The sequence below is a fragment of the Cetorhinus maximus genome, chromosome 20 (genome assembly GCF_964194155.1).
Source record: "Cetorhinus maximus chromosome 20, sCetMax3.hap1.1, whole genome shotgun sequence".
Classification (NCBI taxonomy): Eukaryota; Metazoa; Chordata; class Chondrichthyes; order Lamniformes; family Cetorhinidae; genus Cetorhinus; species Cetorhinus maximus.
The window spans coordinates 29,415,262-29,436,849 of NC_135898.1; the positions used below are offsets into that span (position 1 = coordinate 29,415,262).

Sequence of the window (21,588 nt, forward strand, 5' to 3'; positions counted from 1 at the left end):
GAGCAAGTTTTGCTACAGCTATACAAAGCCCTGGTTAGACTATATCTGGAGTACAGTTCTGGGTACCGTATCTTAGAGAGGATATATTGACCTTGGAGTGAATGTCCCCAACCTTCAAGGGCTAAATTATCAGGAGAGATTACTAGAGCAAGCGTGTATAGATGGAATTGGGGCACACATTTCCATGATCTTGTTGAATGGCAGAACTGCCTACTCCTGTAAATGTAATCCAAAGTCACACAGCATCTCAACCTGAACCACCCCTCTAACTGTCAACACTTGGTCTAGACTGCATTAGGTACTGCTCACCCCTCACCTTCACTGATGATAAAGAGGGTAACTTAATCGGGATGTTCCTGCTCTAGCCTGCCTCCCTCACTTTCATTTAAGGTTAGAGCGAGAAGGAAATTTACTCTAGGTTTTCCTGCTCTACTCTGCCCCTCCTAGTTTTGTCTGCTCTTCATGGAATCACACACTATAGTGAAATTGTTTGGTACACAGTGCCTGTTCCAGCTCTTCGAAAGAGCCACCAATTAGTCCCACATCCTTGTGATGCTTCTACTGCACTGCCAATTTTCCATTTTAAGTATTTGTCCAATTCCCAATCACAGATTTAAAGTAATTGGTAAAAGAAGCAAAAGCGACATGAGGAAAAACTTCTTCATGCAATGACTGGTTAAGGTCCGCCTGAGTGTGGTGCAGGCAGGTTCAATTGAAGCATTCAAGAGGGAATTAGACTGTTCTCTGAAAAGGAAGAATGTGCAGGGTTACAGGGAGAAGTTGGGAAAATGGCACCAAGTCAATTGTTCATTTGAAAGCCAATGCAGACATGATGGGTCGAATGGCCACCTCCTGCACTGTAACAATTCTGTCATTCCCTTTTGAACGTCGCTATTGAATCTGCTTCCACCAAACTTTCAGGCAGTGCATTACAGACCATAACATGCCACTAACAGACTAATGAAAAAAAAATTCATCTTCGTCTGGCTTTTTTGCCACTTATAAATGTGTTATCTGGTTATTGACTCTTCTGTCATGGATCTGCCCATTTCCTCAATCTTTCTATGTCCTCCTCAAGTCTGTTACTAACTTCCTCATTATCACATTTCTGAGTTTTGTCTCAACTGCAAACTTTGAAATCTCCATTTCCCTTTTCAGTGTTGCTATTGATTTGCTTCAAACACTGAGGTATCGCATTCCAGATCATAACTCGCTGCGCAAAAGAATTCTTCCTCTTAACCTTGCTCTATCTTCCCACTTTCAGCAGCATCAACGTCTAACCTTCATCAGCTTGCACCCCAGGATAACTGTGAGAATGTGGTTTCAACTACCCATATATTTCAGTATACCTCGCTGTTTGTGGGATCAGCACATGATGGTTAAGAGATTTCAGTTCTGCTGATGCTTTGTAAAAAGATGAGATGTCGATAAAGTGGAAAAGTTATTCATCCAAGTCTTCAGGATTTGGGTCATTAGGTCATAAAGTGTTTGGGTGGATCTGTATCAACAGTAATGAATCATTGGGATCAATTGATGAACATCAGTGTATCTTCTTGGTTCCATGTTATTTGAAGTCTGCCTTGCGTTTCTTTTAATATGTTGTGGTTTAATGTTTAATGTTAGTATGCATAGAATGTACAGATAAAAGATAGAATTAGTATAAGTATTTTGAGCAAGTCACTGCTTGCGGTAGCCAGGCTTGAACCGAGCTTTGTGCCAGAGTTCTTATATTGAGTCGTGGACTCAATAATCAATAATAATATAAATGGAATCACATTATATGATTTGACTGAGTATTCATGTTAATTGTGTTGCATGATCTTGTTAAAGCCAAAGATCAGATTCTGCAGTTACTACAACTGACGTCCATTTTTAAGTAACGAAAGAAAATACAAGAAAGCAGTCCAACAGTCTCTGCTCAACTCTTCTACTGTTTCCTTCTAGCGCCTTTTTGATTCCAGCGTGATAATCCTCCTTTGCCATTGTTCCAATTATTCTCGTCCTCTAACTCCACTTTACCAGAAGTCTATCACCAAATTAGTTCACATCAACAGGAGCAAACTGGCTCCTGAGCAGAGGATCAGAAAATTGTTTAGAAGGGACCATTTTTTCAGAAATTGAAACAACATAAATTCACCAAAAAATGTCAGCATGAATTGGCATGGCTGGTTCAGTCAATTTACATTGTACCTGCCATGGCAAGTCGTACATTTATATCTGACCTGCTGCTTTAAGTACGTGACCATGTTTGCCACTGATTATGTCTGTGTACCAAAGCACCGTATCAACATGGAAATGTGTGGACAGTTCAAGGAGCGGTTAGGAACAGCTCCTCCTCTGGTCGGTCCTTTCCTGATGGAAAAACACCCAGCTGTCTAGTATTTCCCCATTCTAGACGGAGGTCGTGTGTTACCCCTTTGGATCAACAAGTAAAAGATTGCTGCAGAAAGCACTCATTTAAACTCTATCTTGCACCTCAAATACGACATTTTGCATCAGTTGGTGCCAGACTGACATTTTCCCCAGTCTGTTAGAACACCAGTGTGCTCCTATATTCAAGTTAAAAAAGTTACAACCAACTGACAGATTTCTGTTAATAATTACCAAGGTGTTTATAATGCCGATTGTGAGCCTGCAGTAAAATTTTCACTCTGTCCAAGGGCGCAATTGTCGACTTCGCACAACATCCTGCAACACCTGTACGAAACATAATCTTATATTAACCTTCAGCAGTAACAAAATATTAATTTCCAAAAACATTTACATCTAATAATCTGCACCATATATGTAAATTTGATGTCAGCTGTGATTCAGTAGAACACAATTGCCCAAGTCAGAACATAAAAATAGGAACTGATATTTTTGTTTTATTCATATATGGGATGTGGGCGTTGCTGGATAGGCCAACATTTATTGCCCATCCCTAATTGCCCTTGAGCAGGTGATTTCAGAGGGCATTTAAGAGTCTATTGCTCTGGGTCTGGAGTCACATGTAGGCCAGACCAGGTAAAGACAGCAGGTTAAAAGTAAAATACTGTGGATGCTGGAAATCTGAAATAAAAACAGAAAATGTTGGCAAAACTCAGCAGGTCTGACACCATCTATGGAGAGAGAAACAGAGTCAACATTGAGGTCCATTTGACCCTTCTTCAGAGCTAAAGGGAAGTAGAAATGTGATGAAATTTATACTGTTTAAGGGGGGTGGAGCAGTTGAAGCTGGGTGGAAGGTTAGAGTACAGGTGGGGACTAAGGAGATATTGACAAAGTATGTCATGAACACAAGACAAAGGGAATGTTAATGGTAGTGGTAGAAAAAGGGATAAAAAAAATTTAAAAAGGGATAAAACAATGAATGAGTAAATAAAAATAAAAATAAGTAAATAAAATATAAAAATAAATTTTTTAAAAGTGGTGATGATAGAGGAGAGAGTTCATGGCCTGAAGTTATTGAACTCAATGCTAAGTCCAGAAGGCTGGAAAGTGCCTAATCAGAAAATGAGGTGCTGTTCCTCCAGTTTGCGTTGGGCTTCACTGCAACATTGCAGCAGGCCAAGGACGGACATGTGGGCATGAGAGCAGGATGGTGTGTTGAAATGGCCCTAAAGGACACTAGCGAACTAGGTGGGTTTTTATGACAATCGACAATGGTTTCTTGGTCATCTTTAGACTTTTAATTCCAGGTTTTCATTGGATTCAAATTCCACTATCTGCCGTGGTGGGATTCAAACCCAGGTCCCCAGAGCATTAGCCTGGGTCTCTTGATTACTAGTCCAGTGGCAATACCACTTCCACCAGCTCCCCTTCAATTCAGTCCTCCGAGCCTGCTCTACCTTTCACAAGATTGTGGCTGATCTCCCACCTCAACTCCAGTATTCCTGTATTACCCCCATATCCCTCAATCCCCTTAGTAGCCAAAGATCTATCCATCTCTGTCTTGAATATATGCAAAGACTGAGCATCCACAGCTTTCTGGGTGGAGAATTCTAAAGATCCACAATCCTTTGAGCGAATACATTTCTCCTCAGACCCAGTGTTCTAGACTCCCCAGGAGAAACATTCCCCCCCCAGCATCTACCCTCTCAAGCCCCTTAAGAATACTATATAATGAAACCTAACTTTTCTGCTAAGGTGATTAAAGAAGTCTTAATGCCAGAGGATTGGAATCTGGAAGGCAAAAAGCAAATTGTGTTAAAATTGTATCGGCAGTTTGCCCACCCTTCTTCGTGAAGATTAAAAATTTTGCCAAAAATTGTTTCCCTTGATGGAGAATTCTAGAACCAGGGGACATAGATTCAAGATAAGTGGCAGAAGGTGTAGGGGGGACATCATGAAGAACTTTTTTACGCAGAGGGTAGTGGGTGTCTGGAATTCGCTGCCTAAGTTGGTGGTAGAGGCAGAAACTCTAAACACTTTTAAAAAGTACCTGGATCTGCACCTAAAGTGCTTACAGCAGGGTGCAGGAAGGTGGGATTAGAAAGGGCACGTGGGTGTCCTCGGGCTGGCATGGGCAAGATGGGCTGAATGGCCTCGTTCTGTGCTGTAACTTTTCTATATGTTTCAATCAGATCTTGCTCATTCTTTTAAATTCTCTGGAATATAAGCCATGACTACTCATCTGTCCTCAGAGGAATCAGTCTAGTGAACATTCATTGCACTCCCTCCAAGGCAAGTATATCCTCCTTAGTAAGGAGACCAAAACTGTATGCAGTAGTCCAGCTCTATACAATTGTAGGAAGGCTTCTTCCCTCTTGTACTCCATTGCCTTTGTAATAAAGGCAAACATACAATTTGCTTTCCCAATTACTTGCTGCACCTACACGTTAACTTTGTGATTTGTATACAATGACATCCATGTCTCTCTGAATACTAACATTTCCCTGTTCCTCACCATTCAAAAAGTATTCGCTTTTCTATTTTCCTTTCAAAGTGGATAACTTAACACATTCCACGTTATATTCTGTCATGTTCTTGCCCCCTCATTTAACCTAACTCTATTCATTTACAACCTGTGTCCTTCTCACAACTTACTTTCCTACCTAACTTTATATTGTCAGAAAACTTGGATACAGGACACTTGATCTTCTGATTCATTGGTATAGATTGTAAATAGTCAAGTCAAGTACTGATGACAATTCCCCACTGGTTACAGCCTACCAACCTGAAAATTGCCTGTCTATTCCTGCTGTGTTCTCTTCTGTTAACTAATCCTCAATTCATGTTAATACATTACTCCCAATCCCACAAGCCCTAACTTTATTTAAACCTTACTAAAGGTGTGGCACCTTATCGAGTGCTTTCTGGAAATCCCTCCATGGCCTTGCCCCTCCCTAGCTCTTCAATCTCCTCCAGCCCTAAAACCCTCCAAGAAATCTGTGCTCCTCTAATTCAATTGCCACAAACCTAAGCTCTGGAATTCCCTTCCTAAGCCTCTTTGTGTTTCTATCTAGCTTTCCTCTCTTATGATACTCCTTAAAATCTACCTTTTTGATCAAGCTTTTGGTCATCGGACCTAATACTTCCTTGTGGTTCAGTGTCATACTTTGTTTTATAATCCTCCTGCGAAGCGCCTTGGGGTGTTTCATTACATTAAAGTCACTATGTGTTAATTTTCTGGCTGCGACTGGATAGTTAGGATTGGAACCAGCTGGCAGCAGTAACAGAGGTGGTGTTGAGGAGGATGGTGTGGCCAACCATGTCAAAGCAGTAGAGAAAGTATAGTGTACCACAGTCACAGAGGAGGTCATTTGTGACATTCAGTAGAGCCATTTCAGCACCATGACAGGGGCTGAAACTTGACTGAGGAGCTTCAAACTTAGAATTGCAGGAAAGGTGGGCACAGATTTGGAAAAAAAGGGAGGATAAGGGTGGTGCAGTAGTTTGTAAGGATAGAGTGATCAAATGTCAGTTTTGGGAGGAAGTGGGTTGATGACAGCAGATTTGAAAGGGAGGAAGTCAATACCAGAGGAGAAGGGGGCCATTTACAAAGTCAGTTAACATGAGGGGCAGGAGGGGAATTTGGGTGGTCAGCAGTTTGGTTATATAAGAGTCAAAAGAGCAGGAAGTGGGTTGCAAGGTCAAGATAAGCTCAGAAAGGGTGTGAGGGAAGAAACTACAGATAGATGCAAGTTCAGGGCTAGGTTGAGGAGAACCTATGCCTGCTGGTCTGAGAGGAGGGAGGGATAAGATAGAACCATAGAAAGGTTACAGTTCAGAAAGAGGTCATTCAACCCATCATATCTACACTGGCCAAAAAGAGAAAAAAGAAACTAGCCGCTCACTTTAATCCCACTTTCCAGCACCTGATCCATAGCCTTGCAAATTACAGAACTTCAGTTGCAGATCCAGGTACCTTTTAAATGAGTTGAGTGTTTCAACCTCAACCACCAATTTAAGGCAATGAATTCCAGACACCCACCTGGGTGAAAAAGTTTTTCCTCATGCCCCCTCTAATCCTTCTACCAATCACCTTAAATCTATGCCCCTGCTAAGTGACCTCTCAGCTAGGTGAAACTAGTTTTTCCTGTCTACCCTATCCAGGCCCCTCATAATTTTGTACACCTCAATCAGGTCACCCCCTAGCCTCCTCTGTTCTAAGGAAAACAACCTTAGCCTACCCAATCTATCCTCATAGCTGCAATTTTCAAGCCCTGGCAACATTCTTGCACTCTCTCCAGAGCAATTATGTCCTAAGTTGATAGTTGAACAGATGGTCTTAATCTTAGTGACAAAGAATTCCATGAGTTCCTCACACTTGTTTTTGGAATTGAAGTGGCAAGAAGCAGGGAGAATGTTTAAGAATACAGTTTGTAGTAGAGAAGAGAAGCTGGGAGTTACACCTTTGCATTCCAGGATGACTCTAGAACAGTGAGCAGTTTAGGCAGAGGCATGCAGGGCCCAATCGTGCTTGATGTGGTCCTGCCAGATTTGTTGGTGAATGGTTAAACCAGTTGATGCTATAAATGTTTGAGTAGGCATCCCTTGGATTATTAATTCTAAAAAGGTTCCCCCACGTTAAGGTTAAACTGATTGTCTGGTAATTGCTGGGTTTATCCTTTTTTGAACAAGGGTGTAACATTTGCAGTTCTTCAGTCCTCTTGCAACTACCCTCTATCTAAGGAGGATTGGAAGGTTTTGGCTAGTGCTTCTGCAATTTCCAAATTTGGGATCCTGAAGTTGGATCACTCCATTAGGGTTAGGGTTTGACTGACTGAGGTTAGAGTAGCGTCCATTCAAGGTCTTTGGGTGCACGGAGCAGACTTACTTGCGCGTGTTGTTCTAATGTAAAAATGTGGCCAGCAGTGCTTTGTGCGCACGGAAACCTGAAGTGGACATTCCATTACTCAATTTGGCACACATGCTGTTTTATGTCCATGACATTAAACCATGAAACTATAATCAGCAGCAAGTTTTCAAGTGCCAGTGTACAGCCCCCACCGACGAAGACAGAAACAGCTGCTCACTGAAATATCCACTTGCCCAGGTAACATGTATTCCAACAATAGCAACTTAATCTGTTTAAAATTAGATTTTCGATTGTCTTTTCTCTTCTGCATATCGTACATAGCTTCTACAATCCTCTATGTATGTCTTTTTTCCCCAAGGGAAATATTCTAAAGGCATCATACATATTTGTCTTTACTCTTGCACTTTCCCCCACTTATCGTAAACAGCAGTGTATGTTTCCCAGCTGCCAGTGTCCAGTGGGGAAGGAGGTGGAAAATCCAGACATAGAACCTGATTGCCAGAGTTCCTGCTGAATGTGTGCCCTGGAGATATTTCCCAAAGGAGCAACTTTATATGCACACAGGGGCATTATAAAACAAAACTTGACACCAAGTCAACAAAGAGATATTAGGGCAAGTATCAAAAGATTGGTCAAAGAGGAAGGTTTCACAGAGCATCTTCAAGGAGAAAAGAGAGGCAAAGCAGCAGAGATGTTTAGGGAGAGAATTCCAGAGCTTGGGGTCTATGCAACTGAAGGTACGGCCACCAATGACGGAGCATTCAAAATTGGAGATGCTCAAGAGATCAGAATTGGAGGAGTGAAAATATCTCAGAGGGTTGTAGGCCGGAGAATATTACAAATAGGGAGGAGCAAGGGAATGGAGGGATTTGAAAACAAGAATGAGAATTTTAAAATTGAGATTTTGTTTAACCAGGAGTCAATGCAGATCAGCAAACATTGTGGTGATAGGTGAAAGAGACTTGAAGCAAATAAGGACACAGGCAGCAAAGCTTTAGATGATCTAAAGGTTCCGGCGGGTAGAATGTGGGAGACCTGCAGTCAAGTCTAGAGACAAGAGAGAGATAGATAAGGGTTTCTGCAGCAGATGAGCTGAGGCAGTGGGAAAGTCAGGTGACATTACAGAGGTGGAAATAGGTGATCGCCATGATGGCACAAATATGTGGTCAGGAGCTCACCTCTTGTTCAGATATGACACAGAGATTGCAAAGAGACCAATTCTGCCTCAGACAGTTGCCTGGGAGCAGGATGGAGTCGGTGGATGGAGCAGGGATTGAAAACAATTGCTCCAATTAATCATTGACTGAAGTAAAAATGTGTTCATCCAGTACTGGACGTTGGCTAAGAACTTCGTTGTCAGTGTACATGTGAAAACCTATGCTATGCTTTCAGAAGATGCCGCAAAGGGACAGCCTGAATGTTAGAAATAGGAGGCCCAAGGAGGAGACCTTCAGAGTCACCAGAGATAATGGTGCAGGAGCTTCTGGCTATGACTGGATAGATAAGAATGGAACCAAGGCAAATGCAGTACAAAACACAAATGACTTCTAAGGATACAAAGACTAGCAGACGTGTAATTTGCCAAGATTCTCAGCAGGAACACTGTGTCTTCCTGCCATGGGTATAAAGCATTACAGAATAAGGCATTCTGTGCTGACATCCAATCATCATTTAACAGCAGATTGCTGATTTGGAATCACTGTAACCAACTTATTGGAATGTTTTTCTTTTACAATGGTTTTAGAAAATGCTAAAAGTTTTACGTGCCTATAACAGGAGGACAGTTGGCCCTTTCCAAGACTGATTTTACACAATTCCAAACAACTCCACTCGCTCAGCATATCAGCCATGGCTCAGATGGTAACACATTCACCTGAGTTAGAATGAGTTCAAGCTCCACTCCAGAGACTTGAGCACAAAAATCCAGGTTGACTCTCCAGTGCAGTACTAAAGGGGTGCTGCACCATCAGAGATGCCATCTTTCAGTTGAGAAGTTAAATCGAGGCCCCGTCTGTTTTCTCAGTTGAACATAAAACACCCAATGGCATTATTTCAAGTAACTAGGAGAGTAGATAAAGGGGAACCACTTGATATAATGCATTTGGAAAGCATCAAACCACACAAGAGGTCACTGCACAAAATTAGGGCCCATGGATTGGGGCTAAAAAACACAATATCTGCTCATTATCACATTGAACTTGCTGTGCACATATTGGCTGCTGTTTTTCCTGTTTTAGAACAATGTCGATACTCCAAAAGATTTCATTGGTTGTAAAGCACTTTAGGGTGTTCTGAAAGCTACTCTATAAATGCAAGTCTTTATCACATATTTTCCACCAAATTAATCCTGTATCCCCCCCACTCCCTCTCCCCACCCCGATCCCATATCCCCCCACCACCCCGATCCTGTATCCCCCGTTCCCTCTCCCTACCCTAATCCCATTTCTCCGTTCCCTCTCCCCATCCTCTCATTTCCCCATTTCTTCTCCCCACCCTAATCCATTCCCTCTCCCCGCCCTAATCCATTTCCCCATTCCCTCTCCCCACAGGATCCCTTTCCCCACTGTCTCTCCTCACACTAATCCTTCTTCCCACTACCTCTACCCACACTAATCCCATTTCACTGCACTCACCCAGACTACTCCCTACTGTCTCTCCCCAGACAATGGATCAAACAAAGATAAATCAGAATATCATCTTAATGCTGAGAGGCCCGGAGCTGTATAAGAGCAAATGGATTTGGGCATCCATGTAACAAATGACTGAAAGCTTGTTGATAGGTACAAAAGCTTTAAAAGGCTAATGAATTGTTGGCATTCAGCTCAAGGGGGTTGAAATAGAAAGGCATCGAAGTTTTGACACTGTTGCATAAAGCTTTGATTAGATTCCATCTGGAGAACTGCATTCAGTTCCGGTACCACACCTCAGGAAGGAAATACTGACCTTGGAAGGGGTGCAGTCTATATTTCCCAGCATTATACCAGAGCTCAGGTGGTTAATGAGGAGGACAGGTTGCATAAACCTAGCCTGCATTCTTTTGAACTTAGAATAGGTGATCTAATCAAGCTATTTGTTCTATTGAATCCCTTTGCCATTTTAAATACAGAGAAAACTATTTTCTTTGGTGAAGAGTGCAAATTAAAATTAGAGCTAGGCCATTTGGAGGGAAATTGAGAAGCACTTATTCAAATACAAGAAAATGGAAATCTGGAACTCTCTCCAAAAGGCAGAATGCTGAGGGACAATCGAAGCTTTCAAGATTCAGATCAACAGATTGTTGTTTGATTAGGGATATAGAGCAACAGTGGTGTTAACGTGCAGCAAGCTTGAGGGGCTAAATGGTCTATGCCTGTACTTATAATTTACCTATATCAACTGTGGTTCAGTTATTAGGATTCTTGCCTCTGAGTCAGAAGGTTGTGGTTCAAATCCCAGAGACTTGAGCACAAAAATCCAGGCTGATACTCCATTGCAGCAGTATGAGGGAGTGCTGCACTGTCAGAGGTGTTGGCTTTCAGATGAGATGTTAAACTGAGGTCCATCTGCTCTCTCAGGTGGACATAAAAAAATCCCATGACACTATTTCAAAGAAAAGCAGGGCAGGCACCCATGGTCTCCAGTCCAACATTTATTCTTTAAATCAACATCACAAAACCAGATTATTTGGTCATTATAATATTGCTGTTTGTGGGAGATGCTTTGCATGAATTGGTTACCATGTTGTCTACATTACAAGTGACTACACTTCAAAAAAATGTAACTCATTAGCTGTAAAACCTTTGGGGCTATTGTGAAAGGTGCTATATAAATGCAAGTATTCCTTTTTATAATGGCGTATTATTCTGAATCAATTATTCAGAGTACGGTTACCTCCTGCCACCAAAGATCGCAGCCAAAAGAAGTCTCTGCGAGTTGGGGTACCCACACCAGATTTGGCACCGCCAGGAATGGATGCTTCTGTTGTCATGACTACTAGAGCTTTTAAAGATGGTTGATCCTCATGCAAAACTGCAAAAGAAATTAGCCAAAGTTAATTGAGCACTGGATACCATACAAAGTCTCACTGTTATTGCTTTATACTTCTTTTCAAATATAACCTTCTCTTTCAATCTCCATAGGTTTGGTGGGATATTAAAACGGACAAGAGAGTGGGATCAGATGAGGTGGGATAATTAAGGGTTGTGGTGAATGAGCAGGAAAGTGGAATTAGTCTGGGTTGGATAGTAAAGGGCGTGGAAAGTGAGGAGAGTGGGATTCAAGTAGGTGAGATAATAAAAGGTTATGGGGAACAAGGAGAGTGGAATTGGATGGGTGCATTCATAAAGGATACAGGTAGAGAGCAGAAGAATAGAATTAGAGTGAGATACTAAAGCATGAGGGATGAGAAGAGTAGGTTTGGACAAGGTAGATTTGAAAAGGGATGGAGAATGAGGAGTGGAATTAGACTAAAAGGTTCGAGCCAGAATGTATGATTAGAGCACCTTGGTACGTAAATGATGTTGAGTGAGGACAGCCGGATTGGATTGTTTACTCTATTAGAGTATTGAAAGAGAGTGGAATTTGATTGAGTGGGATATTAAAGTGTATGAGGAATGAACAGCACAGTAGAATTAGAGTGGGTGGGATACCAAATGGTATGGGGAGTAAGTAGAAGAGTGGGTGTGATATTAAAGATCATGAAGAGGGGAGAACGGATTAAACAAATTGGATATTAAAGGGTATGAGGTTTGAATAGGACAGTGAGATGTGATTTGTTAGAATGTCACATTGAATTTACAGCACAGAAATGTGATTTTCGGCCCAAACGATCTACGCTGTTTTCCTTTATGCTATGCTATTGTTTCTGCTTCAAAGGAGCTTCCTCTGACTTATTTCATCTAATCCTATCAGTAAATCCTTCTATTCCTCTCTCCCTCGCCCATTTGTCTAGCTTCCCCTTAAATGCATCTATACTATTTGTCTTAGTCACTCCTTAGGACCACAAGTTCCATATTCTCATCTCTCTCTGATTAGAGTTTCTCCTGAATTCCTTATAGGATTTGTGACGATCTTACATTTATGACCCCTTCATAAGAGGAAACATTTTCTTTACACATACTCTATCAGACCACTTTATATTAAAAACGTCTATCAGGTTCTCTTTCGCTTCTCTCTTCTAAGGGAAGAAGGGTTCCAGCCTGTTCAGTCTTTGCTGCTAGGTGTCACCTCTCAATTCTTCTGTTTTCTTTGCCCCTTCTCTAGCCTCTCTACATCCTTTTTTTGTAATTATTTTTATTCATTCAGGGAATATGAGCATCACTCGCAAGAGCAACATCTATTGCCCTCGAGAAGGTGAGCTGTTTCTTGAACTGTGGTGAGCTGTCTTCTTGAACCGCTGCAGTCCATGTGGTGTAGGTACACCCAATGCTGTTAGGGAGAGTGTTCTAGGATTTTGACCCTGCGACAGTGAAGGAACGGTGATGTAGTTCCACGTCAGTATGATGTGATTTGGAGGGAAACTTGCAGGTGGTGGTGTTTCCATGCATCTGCCGCCATTGTCCTTCGAGGTAGTAGAGGTCATGGGTTTGGAAGGTGTTGTCGAAGGAGCCTTGGTCAGTTGCTGCAGTGCATCTTGTAGATCGTACACACTGCTGCCACTATGTGTCAGTGGTGGAGGGAATGAATGTCTAAAGTGGTGGATGGGGTGACAATCAAGTGGGCTGTTTTGTCTTGGATGGTGTCAAGCTTCTTGAGTGTTGTTGAAGTTGAACTCATCCAAGCAAGTGGAAAATATTCCATCACACTCCTGACTTGTGCCTTGTAGTTAGCGGGCAGGCTTCAGGAATCAGGAGCTGAGTTACACACTGCAGAATTCCCAGCCTCTGACTTGCTTGTGTAGCCACAATATTTATACAGGTGATCCAGTTCAGTTTCTGGTCAATGGTAGCCCCCACAATGTTGATACTGGGGGTTCAGCGATGGTAATGTCATTGAATGTCAAAGGGTGATTGTTAGATTCTCTCTTATTGGAGATAATCACTGCCTGGCACTTGAGTGGCACATATAAAAAGAAAGATTTCCATTTATAAAGTACTTTACACAACCACTGGACATCTCAAAGCACATTACAGCCAATGAATTCTTTTTGACGTGTAGTCACTGTTGTAATATAGGAAACGCTGCATCTAATTTGCACACAGCAAGTTCCCAGAAACAGCAACATGATGATGACCAGATAATCTGTTTTTTGTGATGTTGATTGAGGGATACATTTTGGCCAGAACACGAGGGATAACTCCCTACTTTTCTTCAAAATATTGCCATGATCCCATTTACATCCACCCAAGCAGACTGATGAGGCCTCAATTTTTCTGAAGGATTGCACCTCTGGCAGTGCAACACTCCCTCAGTACTGCACTGAAGTGCCAGCTTTAATTCTTGTGCTCAAATACTGGAGTCGGACTTGAACCCAGAACCTTGCAACTCCAAGACAAGAATGCTACCAACTGAGCCAGAGCTGACACTATATGGTATTTGCCACTTACCAGCCCAATCTTGAAAGTTTGAGGTCTTGCTACGTGCTGCACAGCCTATTTCAGTATCTGAGAAGTGGAAAATGGTACTGAACACTATTCTATTAACCAAAACTGTGCATAGTACTCCAGGTGTAGCCCAAACAATATAAAATTAACATAACTTCTGTTTTTTTGAATTCTAGTCCTCTAGAAAAGAACTGCGTCCCTCACCCCAGCTCTTTCTCTCTCCATCTCCGTCTCTCCCCATCTCCCGCTCCCCTCAATTCACCCCCCCCTCCCGCCCTTCCCTCTCTCTTCCTCATCACCCCCCCCCCACAACCACCTTCTCCCACTCTCTCCCCCCACGCCGGTCTCTCCGCCTCTCTCTCGCCCCCCCTCCCCACGCTTTCCCCCTCTCGGCTTCCCCTCCCGCTTTCCTCTCTCTCCTCCCCCTTCCCCTACCCTCTCTCCCCCCTACCGTCTCTCTCTCTCCCTACCCACTTTCACCTCTCGTCCCCGCCCCCAATTTCCCCCACACCGTCTCTCGCTCCCCAGACAGCCTTCCCTCCCAATGTCTTCGTCTCGCCCCCCCACTGTCTCTCTCTCCCCCACCCCCCTCTCTTCCACCCCTCTCTCTCCCCCCTCTCTCTCTCCCCCCCTCCCCCTCATCCCCCCCTCCCGTCTCCCCCTTCCCACTTCCCCCTCTCCCTCCTCCGCCCCCTCCTCCCCCACCCCCCGCCCCCTCACCCCCTCCCGCCCCCTCCCCCCGCCCCCTCTCCTGTCTCCCCCCCACCCGTCTCCCCCGCCCCCCGTCTCTCCCTCTCCTCCACCCCCCCCCCGTCTCTCCCTCTCCTCCACCCCCCCCCGTCTCTCCCCCCCCCCGTCTCTCTCTCTCTCCCCCCCCCGCCCGTCTCTCTCTCCCCCCCCCTCCCCACGCTTTCCCCCTCTCGGCTTCCCCTCCCGCTTTCCTCTCTCTCCTCCCCCTTCCCCTACCCTCTCTCCCCCCTACCGTCTCTCTCTCTCCCTACCCACTTTCACCTCTCGTCCCCGCCCCCAATTTCCCCCACACCGTCTCTCGCTCCCCAGACAGCCTTCCCTCCCAATGTCTTCGTCTCGCCCCCCCACTGTCTCTCTCTCCCCCACCCCCCTCTCTCCCACCCCTCTCTCTCCCCCCTCTCTCTCTCCCCTCCTCCCCCTCATCCCCCCCTCCCGTCTCCCCCTTCCCACTTCCCCCTCTCCCTCCTCCGCCCCCTCCTCCCCCACCCCCCGCCCCCTCCTCCCCCACCCCCCACCCCCTCACCCCCTCCCCCTCTCCTGTCTCCCCCCCTCCCGCCCCCTCCCCCCCGCCCCCTCTCCTGTCTCCCCCCCTCCCGCCCCCTCCCCCCCCGCCCCCTCTCCTGTCTCCCCCCCACCCGTCTCCCCCGCCCCCCCGTCTCTCCCTCTCCTCCACCCCCCCTCGTCTCTCCCTCTCCTCCACCCCCCCCCGTCTCTCCCCCCCCCGTCTCTCTCTCTCTCCCCCCCCGTCTCTCTCTCTCTCCCCCCCCCGCCCGTCTCTCTCTCCCCCCCACCCCCGTCTCTCTCCCCACCCCCCGTCTCTCTCTCTCCCCCCTCCTCCCGTCTCTCTCTCTTCCCCCCCCACCCGTCTCTCTCTCTCCCCCCTCCTGTCCCCCCCTCCCGTCTCTCTCCCCCCCACTCTCTCTCTCACCCCCCCTCCCGTCTCTCCCCCCTCCCGTCTCTCTCTCTCCCCCCCCGTCTCTCTCTCTCCCCCTACCCCCGTCTCCCTCTCTTCCCCCCCTCCTGTCTCTCTCTCTTCCCCCCCCCGTCTCTCTCTCTCTCTCACTCCCCCTTCCCGTCTCTCTCTCTCACCCCCCCCTTCCCGTCTCTCTCTCTCACCCCCCTTCCCGTCTCTCTCTCTCTCCCCCCCTTCCCGTCTTTCTCTTTCTCCCGCCTCCTGTCCCCCCCTCCCGTCTCTCTCTCTCCACCCCCCTCGTCTCTCTCCCCCACCCCGTCTCTCTCTCCCCCCACCCCCGTCTCTCTCTCTCACCCCCCCTCCCCCCCTCCCGTCTCCCCCCTCACACTTCCCCCTCTCCCTCCTCCGCCCCCTCCCCCCCCCGCCCCCTCACCCCCACTCCCTCCCGCCCCCTCCCCCCCACCCCCTCTCCTGTCTCCCCCCCTCCCCCGTCTCCCCGCGCCCCCCCCCCCACCCCGGTCTCCCCCCCCGTCTCTCCCTCTCCTCCACCCCCCCCCCCCCGTCTCTCTCTCTCTCCCCCCCGGCCCGTCTCTCTCTCCCCCCCACCCCCGTCTCTCTCTCCACCCCCCGTCTCACTCTCCCCCCCCCGCCCGTCTCTCTCTCCCCCCCCACCCCCGTCTCTCTCTCCCCCCCCACCCCCCGTCTCTCTCTCTCCCCCCCCCTCGTCTCTCTCTCTCCACCCACCCCCCCTCGACTCTCTCTCCCCCCCTCCCGTCTCTCTCTCTCCCCCCCCCCCCGTCTCTCTCTCTCCCCCCCCTCCCGTCTCTCTCTCTCCCCCCCCCTCCCGTCTCTATCTCTCCGCCCCCCTCCCGTCTCTCTCTCTCCCTCCCCCTCCCGTCTCTCTCTCTTCCCCCCCACCCGTCTCTCTCTCTCACCCCCTCTTCCCGTCTCTCTCTCTCTCCCCCCTCCTGTCCCCCTCCCGTCTCTCTCCGCCCCCCTCTCTCTCACCCCCCCTCCCGTCTCTCCCCCCTCCCGTCTCTCTCTCTCCCCCCCCTTCCCGTCTCTCTCTCTCTCCCCCCCCCGTCTCCCTCTCTTCCCCCCCCACCCGTCTCTCTCTCACCCCCCCTTCCCGTCTCTCTCTCTCACCCCCCCTTCCCGTCTCTCTCTCACCCCCCCTTCCCATCTCTCTCTTCCCCCCACCCCCGTCTCTCTCTCTCCCCCCCCGTCTCTCTCTCCCCTCCATCCCGTCTCTCTCTCTCACCCCCCCCTCCCGTCTCTCTCTCTCTCTTCCCCCCCTCCCGTCTCTCTCTCTTCCCCCCCTCCCGTCTCTCTCTCTCTCTCTTCCCCCCCCTCCTGTCTCTCTCTCTCCACCCACCCCGTCTCTCTCTCTCTCTCCACCCCGTCTCTCTCTCTCTCTCTCTCTCTTCCCCCCTCTCCCGTCTCTCTCTCTCTCTCTCTCTTCCCCCCCCTCCCGTCTCTCTCTCTCTCTCTCTTCCCCTCCTCCCGTCTCTCTCTCTCTCTTCCCCCCCCCGTCTCTCTCTCTCTCTCTTCCCCCCCCCTCCCGTCTCTCTCTCTCTCTTCCCCCACCCCGTCTCTCTCTCTCTCTTCCCCCACCCCGTCTCTCTCTCTCTCTCTCTTCCCCCCCTCCCGTCTCTCTCTCTCTCTTCCCCCCCTCCCGTCTCTCTCTCTCTCTCCCCCCCCCTCCCGTCTCTCTCTCCCCCCCCCTCCCGTCTCTCTCTCTCTCTCTCCCCCCCTCCTGTCTCTCTCTCTCTCCACCACCCCCCGTCTCTCTCTCTCTCTACCACCCCACGTCTCTCTCTCTCTCTCTCTCCACCCCGTCTCTCTCTCTCTCTCTCTTCCCCCCTCTCCCGTCTCTCTCTCTTCCCCCCCCTCCCGTCTCTCTCTCTCTCTCTTCCCCCCCTCCCGTCTCTCTCTCTCTCTCTTCCCCCCCCTCCCGTCTCTCTCTCTCTCTCTTCCCCCCCCTCCCGTCTCTCTCTCTCTCTCGCTTCCCCCCCCTCCCGTCTCTCTCTCTCTCTCGCTTCCCCCCCTCCCGTCTCTCTCTCTCTCTCTCTCTCCCCCCCCCTCCCGTCTCTCTCTCTCTCACCCCCCCCTTTCCGTCTCTCTCTCTCCCACTCCCCCCACCGGTCCCCCCCTCCCGTCTCTATCCCTCTCTCTCCCCCCCCCTCCCCGCCTCTCTCCCCCCCTCCGTCTCTCTCTCTCTCCCCCCCCATCTCTCTCTCTCTCTCCCCCCCCATCTCTCTCTCTCTCCCCCCCGGCCCGTCTCTCTCTCCCCCCCACCCCCGTCTCTCTCTCCACCCCCCGTCTCACTCTCCCCCCCGCCCGTCTCTCTCTCCCCCCCACCCCCGTCTCTCTCTCTCCCCCCCACCCCCGTCTCTCTCTCTCCCCCCCCGCCTCTCTCTCCCCCCCCGCCTCTCTCTCTCCCCCCCCGTCTCTCTCTCTCCCCCCCGCCTCTCTCTCTCCCCCCCGTCTCTCTCTCTCCACCCACCCCCCCTCGACTCTCTCTCTCCCCCCCCCTCCCTCGACTCTCTCTCTCCCCCCCCCTCCCTCGACTCTCTCTCTCCCCCCCTCCCGTCTCTCTCTCCCCCCCCCGTCTCTCTCTCCCCCCCCGTCTCTCTCTCTTCCCCCCCACCCGTCTCTCTCTCTCACCCCCTCTTCCCGTCTCTCTCTCTCCCCCCTCCTGTCCCCCTCCCGTCTCTCTCCGCCCCCCTCTCTCTCACCCCCCCTCCCGTCTCTCCCCCCTCCCGTCTCTCTCTCTCTCACCCCCCCTCCCGTCTCTCCACCCTCCCGTCTCTCTCTCTCTCTCCCCCCCCCCTCCCGTCTCTCTCTCTCCCCCCCCCTCCTCCCGTCTCTCTCTCTCTCTCTCCCCCCCTCCCGTCTCTCCCCCCTCCCGTCTCTCTCTCTCTCCCCCCCCCCCGTCTCTCTCTCTCTCCCCCACCTCCCGTCTCTCTCTCTCCCCCCCCCTCCTCCCGTCTCTCCCTCTCCCCCCCCCTCCTCCCGTCTCTCTCTCTCCCCCCCCTCCTCCCGTCTCTCTCTCTCCCCCCCCCCTCCTCCCGTCTCTCTCTCTCCCCCCCCCTCCCGTCTCTCTCTCTCCCCCCCCTCCCGTCTCTCTCTCTCCCCCCCCTCCCGTCTCTCTCTCTCCCCCCCCCTCCTCCCGTCTCTCTCTCTCCCCCCCCCTCCTCCCGTCTCCCTCTCTCTCCCCCCCCTCCCGTCTCTCTCTCTCCCCCCCCCTCCCGTCTCTCTCTCTCCCCCCCCCTCCCGTCTCTATCTCTCCGCCCCCCTCCCGTCTCTCTCTCTCCCTCCCCCTCCCGTCTCTCTCTCTTCCCCCCCACCCGTCTCTCTCTCTCACCCCCTCTTCCCGTCTCTCTCTCTCTCCCCCCTCCTGTCCCCCTCCCGTCTCTCTCCGCCCCCCTCTCTCTCACCCCCCCTCCCGTCTCTCCCCCCTCCCGTCTCTCTCTCTCCCCCCCCTTCCCGTCTCTCTCTCTCTCCCCCCCCCGTCTCCCTCTCTTCCCCCCCACCCGTCTCTCTCTCTCACCCCCCCTTCCCGTCTCTCTCTCTCACCCCCCCTTCCCGTCTCTCTCTCACCCCCCCTTCCCATCTCTCTCTTCCCCCCACCCCCGTCTCTCTCTCTCCCCCCCCGTCTCTCTCTCCCCTCCATCCCGTCTCTCTCTCTCACCCCCCCTCCCGTCTCTCTCTCTCTCTTCCCCCCCTCCCGTCTCTCTCTCTTCCCCCCCCTCCCGTCTCTCTCTCTCTCTCTTCCCCCCCCTCCTGTCTCTCTCTCTCCACCCACCCCGTCTCTCTCTCTCTCTCCACCCCGTCTCTCTCTCTCTCTCTCTCTCTTCCCCCCTCTCCCGTCTCTCTCTCTCTCTCTCTCTTCCCCCCCTCCCGTCTCTCTCTCTCTCTCTCTCTTCCCCTCCTCCCGTCTCTCTCTCTCTCTTCCCCCCCCCGTCTCTCTCTCTCTCTCTTCCCCCCCCCTCCCGTCTCTCTCTCTCTCTTCCCCCACCCCGTCTCTCTCTCTCTCTTCCCCCACCCCGTCTCTCTCTCTCTCTCTCTTCCCCCCCCTCCCGTCTCTCTCTCTCTCTTCCCCCCCTCCCGTCTCTCTCTCTCTCTCCCCCCCCCTCCCGTCTCTCTCTCCCCCCCCCTCCCGTCTCTCTCTCTCTCTCTTCCCCCCCTCCTGTCTCTCTCTCTCTCCACCACCCCCCGTCTCTCTCTCTCTCCACCACCCCACGTCTCTCTCTCTCTCTCTCTCCACCCCGTCTCTCTCTCTCTCTCTCTTCCCCCCTCTCCCGTCTCTCTCTCTTCCCCCCCCTCCCGTCTCTCTCTCTCTCTCTTCCCCCCCTCCCGTCTCTCTCTCTCTCTCTTCCCCCCCCTCCCGTCTCTCTCTCTCTCTCTTCCCCCCCCTCCCGTCTCTCTCTCTCTCTCGCTTCCCCCCCTCCCGTCTCTCTCTCTCTCTCGCTTCCCCCCCTCCCGTCTCTCTCTCTCTCTCTCTCTCCCCCCCCCTCCCGTCTCTCTCTCTCTCACCCCCCCCTTTCCGTCTCTCTCTCTCCCACTCCCCCCACCGGTCCCCCCCTCCCGTCTCTATCCCTCTCTCTCCCCCCCCCTCCCCGCCTCTCTCCCCCCCTCCGTCTCTCTCTCTCTCCCCCCCCATCTCTCTCTCTCTCTCCCCCCCCATCTCTCTCTCTCTCCCCCCCGGCCCGTCTCTCTCTCCCCCCCACCCCCGTCTCTCTCTCCACCCCCCGTCTCACTCTCCCCCCCGCCCGTCTCTCTCTCCCCCCCACCCCCGTCTCTCTCTCTCCCCCCCACCCCCGTCTCTCTCTCTCCCCCCACCCCCGTCTCTCTCTCTCCCCCCCCGCCTCTCTCTCCCCCCCCGCCTCTCTCTCTCCCCCCCCGTCTCTCTCTCTCCCCCCCGCCTCTCTCTCTCCCCCCCGTCTCTCTCTCTCCACCCACCCCCCCTCGACTCTCTCTCTCCCCCCCCCTCCCTCGACTCTCTCTCTCCCCCCCCCTCCCTCGACTCTCTCTCTCCCCCCCTCCCGTCTCTCTCTCCCCCCCCCGTCTCTCTCTCCCCCCCCGTCTCTCTCTCTTCCCCCCCACCCGTCTCTCTCTCTCACCCCCTCTTCCCGTCTCTCTCTCTCCCCCCTCCTGTCCCCCTCCCGTCTCTCTCCGCCCCCCTCTCTCTCACCCCCCCTCCCGTCTCTCCCCCCTCCCGTCTCTCTCTCTCTCACCCCCCCTCCCGTCTCTCCACCCTCCCGTCTCTCTCTCTCTCTCCCCCCCCCCTCCCGTCTCTCTCTCTCCCCCCCCCTCCTCCCGTCTCTCTCTCTCTCTCTCCCCCCTCCCGTCTCTCCCCCCTCCCGTCTCTCTCCCCCCCCCCTCCCGTCTCTCTCCCCCCCCCCCTCCCGTCTCTCTCCCCCCCCCCCTCCCGTCTCTCTCCCCCCCCCCCTCCCGTCTCTCTCCCCCCCCCCCTCCCGTCTCTCTCCCCCCCCCCTCCCGTCTCTCTCCCCCCCCCCCTCCCGTCTCTCTCCCCCCCCCCTCCCGTCTCTCTCCCCCCCCCCTCCCGTCTCTCTCCCCCCCCTCCCGTCTCTCTCTCTCCCCCCCCCTCCCGTCTCTCTCTCTCCCCCCCCCGTCTCTCTCTCTCCCCCCCTCCCGTCTCTCTCTCTCTCTCTCCCCCCCCCCCCCGTCTCTCTCTCTCTCTCCCCCCCCCCCCGTCTCTCTCTCTCTCTCCCCCCCCTCCCCCCACCGATTCCCCTCTCCCTCACCCCCTCCCATTCCCCTCTCCCCCTCCCATTCCCCTCTCCCCCTCCCATACCCCTCTCCCCCTCCCATACCCCTCTCCCTCTCCCATACCCCTCTCCCTCACTCACAGCCGTTACTGCTGCTCTTTCACTCGATCCAGTCGCTCCATCCGGGACATGGAGCTAAGTGATTGGTCAGTGGCTCCACGGCGCCCCCGTCAGTGCGGGAGGAGGATATTGCGTTTCTGAAAGTCAGGAGAATTCCTATCTAATCTATACCTCATCAAATATACAGTGCTTAATATGCCGTTCATCCATAATGACGTATATATGAAATATGAAAAACATTATATATAATTTATACTTACGGATATATGCCATAGTAATCTATTCATAATGTCGTATATCTGAAAT

The 21,588-nt window shown here is 51.2% G+C and overlaps 1 protein-coding gene across 2 annotated transcripts in view; it reads right to left on the reverse strand.

The window, feature by feature from the left end:
• The window catches only part of slc25a16 (solute carrier family 25 member 16), a 71,549-nt gene extending 50,185 nt beyond the window's left edge, over positions 1 to 21,364 (reverse strand). The window contains exons 1-3 of one of the 2 annotated variants that reach the window (XM_078565846.1): positions 21,304 to 21,364; positions 11,114 to 11,251; positions 2,605 to 2,697 (exon numbers count right to left, since the gene is read on the reverse strand). In XM_078565846.1, the coding sequence (XP_078421972.1) occupies positions 2,605 to 2,697; positions 11,114 to 11,210 (190 nt within the window). In that variant the 5' untranslated portion in view covers positions 11,211 to 11,251; positions 21,304 to 21,364. Of the gene's footprint in view, positions 1 to 2,604; positions 2,698 to 11,113; positions 11,252 to 13,767; positions 14,091 to 21,303 lie in introns of those variants that run through there. The other variant, XM_078565847.1, reaches the window with a different exon arrangement.
• Between the last annotated feature and the right edge of the window lie 224 nt (positions 21,365 to 21,588).